At 28.5% G+C, this 11,725-nt stretch overlaps 5 protein-coding genes across 5 annotated transcripts in view; 2 read left to right on the plus strand and 3 right to left on the minus strand.

Annotated features, from left to right (window-relative positions):
• LOC119676797 (homeobox protein bagpipe-like) overlaps positions 1-76 on the plus strand; it is a 1,224-nt gene extending 1,148 nt beyond the window's left edge. The window contains exon 3 of the mRNA XM_038088056.1: positions 54-76. Coding sequence (XP_037943984.1) covers positions 54-76 — 23 coding nt within the window. The remainder of the gene's footprint in view (positions 1-53) is intronic.
• A 259-nt stretch (positions 77-335) lies between these two features.
• Positions 336-5,573, minus strand: LOC119675295 (ras-related protein Rab-1A). The gene is made up of 5 exons (XM_038086490.1): positions 5,295-5,573; positions 1,101-1,221; positions 983-1,030; positions 684-911; positions 336-620 (listed from the first exon to the last, which is right to left on the minus strand). Exons 1-5 carry the CDS (start codon positions 5,315-5,317, stop codon positions 423-425), a joined length of 618 nt encoding a protein of 205 aa, XP_037942418.1. The 5' UTR covers positions 5,318-5,573; the 3' UTR covers positions 336-422.
• Positions 5,574-7,193: 1,620 nt separating this feature from the next.
• Positions 7,194-7,995, minus strand: LOC119675296 (AP-2 complex subunit sigma). The gene is made up of 3 exons (XM_038086491.1): positions 7,903-7,995; positions 7,698-7,847; positions 7,194-7,634 (listed from the first exon to the last, which is right to left on the minus strand). The coding sequence occupies exons 1-3, from the start codon at positions 7,903-7,905 to the stop codon at positions 7,359-7,361; spliced, it is 429 nt and encodes a 142-aa protein (XP_037942419.1). The 5' UTR covers positions 7,906-7,995; the 3' UTR covers positions 7,194-7,358.
• A 388-nt stretch (positions 7,996-8,383) lies between these two features.
• LOC119675298 (isopentenyl-diphosphate Delta-isomerase 1-like) lies at positions 8,384-9,527 on the plus strand. The gene is made up of 2 exons (XM_038086493.1): positions 8,384-8,792; positions 8,850-9,527. Exons 1-2 carry the CDS (start codon positions 8,484-8,486, stop codon positions 9,306-9,308), a joined length of 768 nt encoding a protein of 255 aa, XP_037942421.1. The 5' UTR covers positions 8,384-8,483; the 3' UTR covers positions 9,309-9,527.
• A 581-nt stretch (positions 9,528-10,108) lies between these two features.
• Positions 10,109-11,719, minus strand: LOC119675297 (3'-5' ssDNA/RNA exonuclease TatD-like). Its single transcript, XM_038086492.1, has 5 exons — positions 11,532-11,719; positions 11,010-11,358; positions 10,836-10,950; positions 10,408-10,577; positions 10,109-10,338 (listed from the first exon to the last, which is right to left on the minus strand). The coding sequence occupies exons 1-5, from the start codon at positions 11,710-11,712 to the stop codon at positions 10,200-10,202; spliced, it is 954 nt and encodes a 317-aa protein (XP_037942420.1). The 5' UTR covers positions 11,713-11,719; the 3' UTR covers positions 10,109-10,199.
• Positions 11,720-11,725: the final 6 nt, after the last annotated feature.

The raw sequence follows: 11,725 nt of genomic DNA on the forward strand, positions 1-11,725 counted from the left end.
ATGTGTATTTGATTTTACTTTATTAAATATATTAAACTAATGTTGCAATCTAGTGTACATTACGCAACCAATATAAACAGAATCTTAGATAATCATTATTCTGAAATAAAAATAAAATGTTCAATAAAGTTAATCGAAAATAAAGTAAACCGCTTCATGACACGGTAATACAGTATCTCTTTATATAAGTTTAAGTTTTTTAATTCATTCAATTTAAACTTTAGTTTAAATTTTCCACTTCCTTTGATTCAACTTAAAAAAATTATTATATATTTTTCTTTTTTTGTAAATTGTGTCCATATTGGAATTCGTAATTTTAATAATAATTACCGTCGTATCGTTATCATTTTTATTTATTTATTATTTTATATAGATTTTTGTTTAAATGTTTAGCATAATAAAATAATGTTTCACAGAGTTATTCAGCAGCAACCAGACTTGGTATTCTCCACTGGACGTCCTTGATCAATTTTAACTTTACTAGCGTTTTCAGTAGCACTAGAAGGTGGCCCAACACGATTCTTTATTTCAGCTGCCATCGTCATGAATGCTTGCTCGACATTGGTAGCACTCTTAGCTGAAGTTTCAAGGAATGGAATGCCTAATTGATTTGCATACTCCTAAAATGTTAATACGTAAATTAAAATGTTTTTTCATTTTAATGTAATAAAATAAAATATTACCGCAGCTGTAATGTGATCGACAACTTTTTTAGTAGTTAAATCGCTTTTATTTCCCACCAATAGTTTATTTACATTTTCGCATGCATATCGTTCAATTTCTTCGAGCCACTGTTTAACATTATTAAAGGATTCCTGATCCGTGCAATCATATACAACAATGATACCATGAGCGCCACGATAATACGATGAAGTAATTGTACGGAATCTTTCCTGTCCAGCAGTGTCCCACTAAGATTATTTATATCATATTTTAAACAAAACTCAACATAAATTTCACTATTTTTTATATTAATACTTACAATTTGTAACTTAATTGTTTTACCGTCCAATTCTATAGTTCTTATTTTCTATAAAAAAAAAACACATTGTTAAAATTATATAGTGTTTATAATAATTTAAAAATCATATATAACTTACAAAATCTACACCAATTGTACTGATGTAACTTTCTGTGTATGTATCGTCAGCAAAACGAAGCAATAGGCACGATTTCCCAACACCAGAATCACCAATCAATAGCAATTTGAACAAGTAATCACTGTAATAAATAAATAAATATAGTTAAATCATATTAGTTTACAAGACCCGCAACCAGAATTAGTAAATAATAAACTATAATAAATAATAAACTTTTATTGAAATATTAATGTTCTAAATTTAGTGATGAAAATGTATTTATTGGTTAGTTAATCTAAAATCGGTTTCAAGTTCTACGAACATTTCTTGCAACTGTCGGAAGGATGATTTAGTCAAAAATAGCATATAACTCTTTATAACATAATACTGTTGGTATCGTATTTATTCTATATAAAAATTTTGTGATGTTTGTCCACATTAATGAAAAACAATTCGAAATGCCGTTCTATTTTAAACAATATTTCTCATAACAAAGGTTAAAAAAACTGTTTAAAAAAAAACATTTATTGAAATCCCAACTTAAAAAGGTTCTTAATAGAATGTAATACAAATCGTTTAACAGTTATACGTCCTGTGAACAGACACACAGTATGAAATGACTCAAATCCTTATCTATTTAGCTTTTATTTAATTTCGCAATAAATTATATATTTTCTTTATTAAATTAAATGACAATTGACTGAATGACTTCAGATCATATGTGCTTACCGCATGGGCCATTACTACACATAATCTATTTTTAGCGCCAAGTAACTTTATGACTAAGATCGTAACACACAAAATATTATATCGAGTATATCTAAACCTGTATATTGGAGACACTATGATATTTTTAAGAAGTAACTTATGAATACTATCTCATGATAATGGTATTGTTGCAGTTGGGAGTAATGAGCGGTACTTGGTTATCTGAATTATCTGTAGCCTGTTAATCATACTAAATGTAGGTAACTCTTTATTTATGAACAGAACCCTTTAGAATGAGCGAACAAATGTGGCGCAAAGAAGTCAGAGTAAACCCTATTAGAAACACGACCTGCTCACAATTCATAAGTACAATACAATCGATTCGTCATAATCGTTTTGGGCTATCGAGCACAATTGCTATACTAACAGGGCACTGAATAATGAGTAAACATGCCAATCGGATTCTTAAATCTTCTTGCAAAGACTCCTGTCGCAACCGTTATTCAAAGTAAAAATTCAAAAATGTTATCTGTTTAAATAATTCATCATATCTTAAATCTTTAATGTTTATACGACATCGCCAATGTATTAATTGAGGACATGGCATGTTTCGTCAAAATAACATGTATTTCACAGTTCAGCAAAGAGACATATTCATCTGTATATTACTTTGTAGAATCACAGCAGGATCACTTCTTACAGTTTAAGGTCTAAGGGTTATATACCGGGATCCAACTATCTATCTAAATGATATGTTTATGTCTAAACAACAATATTAACAAAAGAAAATGTATTTTAATGTGCGCCGCCTATGTAGTGGCTACTTTTCAGAAAGAATTCTTTTTCATTTTAATTGCTTGGCATAAAAATTATGGATTATATACGCATTTTAAATAGAGTTTGCATAATAAAATTAATATGTTCGTTGTTGATAGTAAAATCACATAAGTAATGAAACTTGACGTGAGTTTAATGTTAATAATTAAATTATTTAAAATTTTGAAATAAATAAACACTTTCAGATGGTTGCAAAAATATGTTAAATAAATAACAAAACGAAAAGTATTAATTGTTCTGAACATTTTAGTAATCTAGTTGATTATAAAGAACTGTAGTACCCATTCAAAAAATCACTTTTTGTGAAGATCTTATCCATTTTTTGTTAGTTTTATTTCAGTTGGCGATTGATTACATTAATTTATTTAACTATATTAACGTTGAATTATACTTTGTAGATTGCAAAAAATTGATGTAGTGATCAAATATTTGTGCAGAAAAAAGTCATAGTCGATATTTATAACCAACAGTTGACCTCATCGTTTGAATTAAGAACAAAGAAGGTGACCGTGCAGTGTTTCGGTACGGTGACAAGACCTAATCTTTTAAAATGCACATAGCATTATTCATAGGGGTTACTCTCCGGTAAAGCAAACGATTTTTTACAAGTTTGACGTGGCTTTATTGGACCAATAAAATGTATGATAACTTTGATAAAACTTTGTGTAACATGAAGACTTCATGATGTCTTATCAATTTAAAATAATGTATGGAATTTTGAGAGTATGAGAAGTTTCTAGAAGATAAACTTACAAGGAAAGTAACATAAAGCTAGTTGTACATAACAGCATTGTGAACAAAAGTTTATTTCGTTTACTGGAATTAATAATCACAATTTTTTTAATACATTGGAACAAAGTTTACGCCCAGAGTAACTCATTTATACAGACGATTATCAGAGATTATATATAAACCAGCGGGTTACAACAACAACATTATCTGAACTCACATCGCCTACCTTTACCGCTTACTTTATAAAAGTACGAACGCCCGACTGATTAATATTGCTTGAAAGAAAAAACTTGTATTCATCAGCTGTACTGTACTCTACTGCCGGGTACTATACAGAACATGTATTGCCACTTTAGAAATACTCTTCTCCAAGTATGTATCTAGTATTAATAGTACATAGACTAAAGTATTTCTTGAACCTAAAATTCAAATATATCGCCTTTGCTTAAAACTTTCAGTATTCTGTAACAGATATTTTCTAAGAATGTGTTGTACGCCGATCATCAAAATTGGAACTGGTACAACGTTCAAACTAGTTAAACGTTGGAATTTCAGCAAGTGTAGGCACAACATCCGAACGTCCTATGAGAGAACATATCACCGCCTCAAGAAAAGCTATAGTATAAAAATTTTGACATTTAGGTAACAATAAGATAAGGATTCTAACCAATAACTCTGTCTTAGGTAATATTCAAAAACCAAAAAGAAAAGTTTAATATTATAGTAATACTCATATAACAAATAAAGTTAAATTTTAAATAGGATGAGGCAAATACATTGAGGCATAACTCATATAATAGAAATAAAATTGTATTATTATTATAAACCAACTAGCTTCGCGAAACATAGAAATCTCCGTTGCCCATTTACCCGTGCATTTGCCTATGATGTATTGATGACATTTCTGATCACATAAAAAACTTGCTAAGAAATTATTCTTTAAGAAAAAATGGATGGTAATGATCTAGAATTGATTTAACGCTTTATTTTTAATACTGAACAACCATTTTTCTTTATGCGTAAATTTCGGAAACAATTGACGGATTCTGTTTACATTTTGTGCTATAAATGAGATGGAAGCATGCATTATATGTACATGTATATGTAATAGTTTTGTGTGTGTGTGTTTTAAGTAGTAAGTCAGGTAGAAACGATTAGTTTCAGTATTGTTGCAGAAAAAAGCAAAATATCTGCAAAGATAGAATTTTATTTAGCACTAATTTGTTAAATACTGTTTATAGACACATTGCTATTCAGTTGCCGTACGTGGCACAATTAAAATATTTTAATTTAAAATTACGTACTATAAACAAAGGGCTCTATGATTTGTTTATCGTTCACAACAAAGCTGGAAATTCTCCTTAAAAAATATTTTGAAATATATTGCAAAAAAAAATGCTTTCTATAACACATTTTAAGTGAAAGAAATATATTTAAAATATCATATTTTAATTCTATTTGTAACATCTAAATTGAAAACAAAATTAAAAATGTCTGTGCCGACGCACTTGTATAGTTTGTATACGTTTTCAGTTGCCTAATTGAAAGTAAGGGGACAGAGCAGGCAGCAAGCAAACAACGCAAAATACAACAGTCATGAACATAGAGAAAAAACAACACAAATACACATATACATACATAGAGAAAAAGCGATTACGTAGCAGAAACACGTCGACGAACATTACTCATCCAACCATCCTATCATGGTTTAAGGAATATTTTATATAAATATTTTTATTTCACGTTAAAATTATATTGACTAAATTAACAATTATAACACAAAAAAAATATATTTATATATGTAAACGTCATTTACACCAACTAAATATTATCGTTGCAAAAAGGGAGTAGGCACAAATGACGTAGCAATTTATATATTTTATTAATGATACACACAATTAAAATTTTATTGTATATTAAGTATTTTTTTGCACTTACTATTCCGGATTCATAGCCGACATTTTTTTTCTTCAAATTATAGTTTCACAAAATTCGATAAATTTACTTTTTATATTTAATACGAACACACGCCTTTTTTCCTTATATTTCAAATTTATATCTCAATATCGTCAAATTTTATTATGCTCTTGAAAAACTAAACTTAAAAGAGCGTAATAAAATTTATTTTCAATGAATAGGAAAATCTTAACTATACTGTCAATAATTTTTTAACGACGACACGACAAAAGACAAAGGCGAAGTGATGCAAATCTAAAATGGTTATAGCTTTCCCTATTTTATAAAAAAATTCACAGCAGCTATCTCTTTCTTTCGGTTGATTAGATCGCCTACTAAACCATCAAACTGTCAATGTTGCATTCAGAGTTTAAAACATTTTTTATTATACTGCGTTTACAATGAGATTAAAAGTAGATTAAAACAATCATCGCGATGAAAGTACTAGTTGTTTAATTACAGATTTCCAATACAAAAGTTAATCTCGTTTTGGTCGAAATTAATTCTTAATCTCCTTAAATATGGTGATTATTTTTCTATGCAACTCTGCAAATGTCTTAATATCGTAGATTTTCTTACTATCTTAGAAGAATTGGAAAAGAAAAATCAAAACCATTTCAAAATAAACAAATTTTTTAATAATAATTTTATACATAATTATAACTAAAATTTGTTAAATTTTTGTTACAAAAAAATTTATTAATTTATAATGCTGAGGAGTTAGTTCATTTGAAATTATGAGCAAAAAAGATATGAGTGCATAAATATGAAAATATATTTCCCTACATTAATATTTGCTAAATATGCTAAATGTTTAATGAAACTATCATTTTGGTTATTTATTTCTAATCTTTATTATAATTTATAATGGAAAATAATTGCAATAATGTGACAAGATCACATTATAAGTGTTTGGTAGTTATTAGACACAATTTAATTAAAGAAATGCAAAAATGTCCAACCTCTAGATAGCGGATATATTGATATACAGCATAGTGAAAAAAGTAGAGTATAATAATAATAATAATAATCTTTATTAAAATCTATTGTTAAATGGGCGTACTTGCGAAAGCTGAATCGTAAGAAAATTGTGATAAAAAATTTAAAATCAAATCTACATTTTAAATTCAAGATTAAATAAAAGAAAATCATAAAGGACAATCTATTAGGGTTGCTAACTTTACAATCAAAAACAATATTGGATGCATTGACAGTTTAATTTTAAAACTTTACCGAGAACAAATTTTAAACTTTATTCAAACGTTGTAACATAAGTGATAACCGATTTATATCTGAATACCCCTATTAAATCACCATTTAAAACGATAACTATGAACATGAATTATTTAAATTTTCATAAAATTTGTTGATCCTTTTTTTGCGTCAAATTCCACGAAATATTAAATCTCAATTAAATATTTCATAAACAATCTATCCCTATTTTTGAACTCATGTAAACAAACAGAAATAATTGAAATGTTTGTTTACATCCTAACATTGGCTTCAAATCAAGTAGTGTATGTTACGTTCAGATTGCAAGGTTTATAGTTTTATTTTTGCTAATTTGATATATTTTATAGGAAATGTGAAATTGAAAACTATGTATTTCTGTTGATACATGTAATTGTAGACAAAATAATTATACTGATTTAAATATATTTCAACATCGTGCTTGGGGTCTTCAAATCAGTATATATAAAAACAGTTTGAAAGACACTGTTGAACAGCTCAAGTATTAACTACACAAATTACAATACGATATATCGTCGTATGTGTGCTGTTTATTTTCAAAACACTTTTTTCTCAGAGGTACAAAAATCAAAATGTTGGATTAAATGTGTTTAATTTATTTTTATACTATTTGAACTAAATAACATGAGTACTTTCTTATTTTAGTAAATAATCATACGTGTACATATATAATAATACAAGCCAGAGATTTCATATACAATTTATAATTTATATTCAAACGTTAATAGTATTGCAAAGTGTAGGTTAAATTAATGGTAAAGCACTTTAAAGTGCAACTGGAATGAACATTTATTTTTACTCTAAGGAATTTAAAGTTAACAATTGTTTCAGAACTTTAGTCTGTGATGTTTCTCGTATTTCTCCTGCTAAAAACATTTCATCAACTACCGTGTACACTTTGTAAAAATTAAATACAAGATCTAGCTCACAAACATTATGAAAATATTCATTTAAAACTTCTACGAAATTGTGTATCGCTTCTAAATAGCACAGATTGTTATCGTTGACATCTACACAAATGCAAAAGTATAGTCCAGCGTACCTTCGATACACGATTTTAAAATTTCTAAACTAAAATAATGTATAAGTAAATATTAATTTTCATCGATAAGGTAGGCGTAAATTATAACTTACTTCTACAAAATTGGTGTGTTTTGCATCACGAACTGTGACTACTGCATGAACTTCCTCAATCAATTTCTGTTTCTCGTCGTCATCAAAATTCATGTACCATTTAGCTAGTCGAGTTTTGCCTGCTCGGTTTTGAATAAGGATAAATCGGATCTATAAAAATGTCTATATAATATTCATGATCTTCAAAATAAATGGGCGTATTTACCATTTTTTACAATTCCTTAATATATTTACAATTTGACCCTTATCTTTACTTGCAGTTTAATAAAAGCAATAAATTGTGTATCATTGCAGCTTTACAGTGTTGAAAAGCGTGAAAAAAATGAAAAAGTAGTATAAACTGGAATGTAAATTTTTATAGTTATTTATTATGTTATAGTATTATGTTAAAAAATGTTTATTTATGTTTTTTAAGTGCAAGTTGCTATTTTAAGGACATAATGTATACTCCTAATAATAAATGATATTTTAATTTTTGATATACCAATCCTTTTATAATTTATTCAAACTATAATGATGTATTGTTTAAAAGAAAAATTAACTTTCAGGTACGCACAGTTGTATAAAAAATTTACAAAAAATTGTTTTAATTACATATTATCACTTAATATTCATTATTTAATTATATGCGAGGGTATATAAAAGAAATACATCACTGCACAGTTTACTTTATTATTCTTTGAACAGCTGCAGGTTTCACTTATGGCATACCATTTCTAAAAATATTGAAACATTTCATTTAAATCTTACGTGAATACATACAATAAATAAATCGTTATATTAAAAATGTTAAAAAATTTAAATACTTTCACTCGATTTGGCAGACAAATTGGAAGAAACTTTTCATCAGTTACAGCCACATCGTCTAATGCAAAAGAAGATATTACTCAAGTTCATGACTTTTTACAGGAGCAAGCTTTAAAAGAAAACTGCATTTTAGTTGACAATGAAGATAATGCAATTGGTGCAGCATCTAAAGCTGATTGCCACCGTGTTGATAAAAAGACTGGTGCAGTAAAATTACATCGAGCCTTTAGTGTTTTTCTGTTTAATGAAAAGGGAGAAATGCTTGTACAGCGACGATCTGTGCACAAGGTTTGTTCACAATAAGGTTTCTTTAATGAATAAAATTCAAATTTAATATTTTAATAGATCACATTTCCGGATACATATACTAATGCTTGTTGTAGTCATCCATTGTTTGACATTGAAAATGAGCGTACCGAAGAAAATGCCTATGGCATTCGAAGGGCAGCACAACGCCGTTTGAATTACGAACTGGGAATACCAACCGACCAAATTGAACCAGACAACTTTCACTTTTTGACACGTATTCATTATGCAAACACAGGTGATGGCAAATGGGGTGAACATGAAATTGACTACATATTATTTTTGCAGAAGGATGTTGATTTGCAGCCTAATAGTAATGAAGTGAGCGATATTAAATTCTTAAAAAGATCTGAAATAGATATGGCAGTCTCACGTTTTGATGCGCCCTTGACCCCTTGGTTTAAACTTATATTACATCATCGGCTAAAAACTTGGTGGGATAATTTACATCAATTAAATAAATTTGAAGATCACAAAACCATACATCGCTTTGCATAAAAAAAAATTCAAAATTGAATGCAGTGTGAGATGCCAAAGAGAAAACAAAACAAACAATGGTTTTGGTGTTAATGCAGAAAGACCTCTAAAAATGAATCTGGAAAAATTGTTTTATTTCATATTTTTATTTATGGTAATTTTAGGTATCAGTGTAAATAAATATGTATGGATATGCATATGTAAATATAATAACAATAAATAGCGTTTTAAATGATCACATTTAAATGATGCTTATTGAATAAGAGTTTGCGAATTATAAGTTCCGCATAACAAAAACTATTTACACATTTAGTTCAAATTAGCATTAATTTTTATATCTTAATTAAGACAACAATCTGCAGCATTGTATTCTTTGCTAATTAAAACCATGGACGCTTATAAAGCTTAAAAAAATAGTACGACGCATTGATTCAAACATATATAAATAAATTATTTAATATAACAAAAGCAACAGTAGTAAAAACACAAATCAATTAAACCCTATGTGTTTATAGTATTTTAAAGAATCAATTGCGTCGCTTATAACACGTATTTTAAGTCTTAGCCTAGTAGGTATTCCAAATACTTTGGTACACCAACATTCGAACAATGTACGTACATTATTATGAGTATATAAATCGCATGCTTTTATATCGTAGTATTTGTCGTTGTTAGTAATAAATTCAGGCAAGAATGCCCGATTTAAAAATAATAAGGCACTTATAAAGTCTTGTGTTTGTCGATTATAGTATATAAAGTTGCAGCAGTACTTTTTTATAGGTGACAAATCAATTTGGCACTACGGTTTCAAAACAAATTAATTAGAGCCACTAGTACCACTTTATTTCAAATCGTTGGAAAATGTGCATTTTTGCACATTGGAAGCCCAACCCACTTTTTCCAGTATAGGATCTAGGAAAGCCCAAATAGTTTAAGAGCATTGAATGCAGTAGCCAATGCTACTTCATCGGGTGTTTTATTCATAAATGCAGCTATCATCTCCACAATGGCTGGTAAGCTGCAAGGTTCATTACGTTGAAAAGTGCAATACCTATAGAATTTAAATTTAATTTTACAATCACAATTGTGTGAAAACATGTAAATTTTAAAAAGTTTTTACCTATGTAAATACAGTAATGAACGTTCCGTTATGGCAGTCTTGACGTTTTGAGGAAGCTTAGAAGCTCTCGTATTTGGATACATAAATGGTGAATCAGTTTCGACCAGCAATCTATCTAATGGTATTGTACCATCCTCCAGCAGTTTACGGACTCCTGTATCTGATTTGTCCTACAAGGTAATATTTTAATATTTGCTTATTAGTTTTTTTATACCTATATAGTATTATTATAAAACAATATTAAATACATATTTCCGACTAGACAGTAATTAATATATAATTACTCTTATTCACTTAATTGATTAAAATCGCAACTAATGAACTTAATCAAAATTAATTACTATTTATATAAAGGTTTAAATATATACTTATATACATTAATGTTTCTAGTTTTAAATCCAACCTTCGAACCTTAAAGCTGGAATTACCTTGCATAAATAACCAGTGAGACTTATGTAAAACCTTCTATTTAAATATTGTATTGCCTCATCACATGTACCCATGAACCCTCTGATAATGATGGCAGGCGGTAAGTGTTCGAATCTAAATGAAAATAAATGGGTGTGAATATTGAATTTAAATTTATAGAAATTCATACTCACTTATCAAGTATATCGAGAACGTCTTTCTGTGCTGATCGTTCATGTATAAGAAGAGCTTTCCCCAAACTACAAGCTAGATTAATTTGTTTTTCGAAGATTTCTTTTTGAACTTCTGGTTCTGAAAAGTCCCGTTGATAGTCAAGGCCACACGGACCGATTGCCACACACTCTTGGGATTCTGCTATATGTGTAAATTCAAACCAACTTGTTGGTTCTTCTATTATTGACTTTGAGTCGTGAGGATGTATGCCAGCAGTCGAGTATATTATATCGGGATATAAACGTGATAAGCGTAAGGCTTCCTTACTTGATTTAACAGAAGTACCGGGAACCATAATTTTTTGAACACCTAATAAATTAATAGAATTAATTTTTAATAATAATACAAAATAAATTAAAAATAAACAGCAGAGGGGTGATACGCAAATGAAGCAGTGACAAAAAAAATATCTTTATTATATATATATATATATATATAAGTACGTATAAAATGTATTTGTATTTGGTTTTTGATATTCTTACCTGCATCTTTTGCTCTTTGTATGACCGATTCCAAGTCTCTGCTATATTTTTTATTTGTAAGGTTTGCACCAGCATCAATAACAATTAAATTATCAAAACAATGTTTTAGTTCTAGGGGTAATGGTAAGGAAGACTCTTCGACTTCACTGCTTAATATATTATTGTTCGATTGTGATGCCATGCTTTATCTGTGT

The sequence above is a fragment of the Teleopsis dalmanni genome, chromosome 2, assembly GCF_002237135.1.
Source record: "Teleopsis dalmanni isolate 2A chromosome 2, ASM223713v2, whole genome shotgun sequence".
Lineage (NCBI taxonomy): Eukaryota > Metazoa > Arthropoda > Insecta > Diptera > Diopsidae > Teleopsis > Teleopsis dalmanni.

Excerpts from the sequence above, each read along its gene's own strand:
- LOC119675295 (XM_038086490.1), bottom strand. The coding sequence starts at position 5,317 with ATGTCGGCTATGAATCCGGAATA. Across the intron at positions 1,031-1,100 it reads GTACAATTGGTGTAGATTTT|AAAATAAGAACTATAGAATT; the intron begins GTAAGTTATATA and ends TTTTTTTTATAG. Across the intron at positions 912-982 it reads AAACAATTAAGTTACAAATT|TGGGACACTGCTGGACAGGA; the intron begins GTAAGTATTAAT and ends AAATAATCTTAG.
- LOC119675296 (XM_038086491.1), bottom strand. Across the intron at positions 7,635-7,697 it reads AACACACCAATTTTGTAGAA|TTTAGAAATTTTAAAATCGT; the intron begins GTAAGTTATAAT and ends ACATTATTTTAG.
- LOC119675298 (XM_038086493.1), top strand. The coding sequence starts at position 8,484 with ATGTTAAAAAATTTAAATACTTTCACTCGATTTGGCAGACAAATTGGA. Across the intron at positions 8,793-8,849 it reads AGCGACGATCTGTGCACAAG|ATCACATTTCCGGATACATA; the intron begins GTTTGTTCACAA and ends ATATTTTAATAG.
- LOC119675297 (XM_038086492.1), bottom strand. The coding sequence starts at position 11,712 with ATGGCATCACAATCGAACAATAATATATTAAGCAGTGAAGTCGAAGAG. Across the intron at positions 10,578-10,835 it reads TCACTGGTTATTTATGCAAG|GACAAATCAGATACAGGAGT; the intron begins GTAATTCCAGCT and ends ATTACCTTGTAG. Across the intron at positions 10,339-10,407 it reads TCATTACTGTATTTACATAG|GTATTGCACTTTTCAACGTA; the intron begins GTAAAAACTTTT and ends TAAATTCTATAG.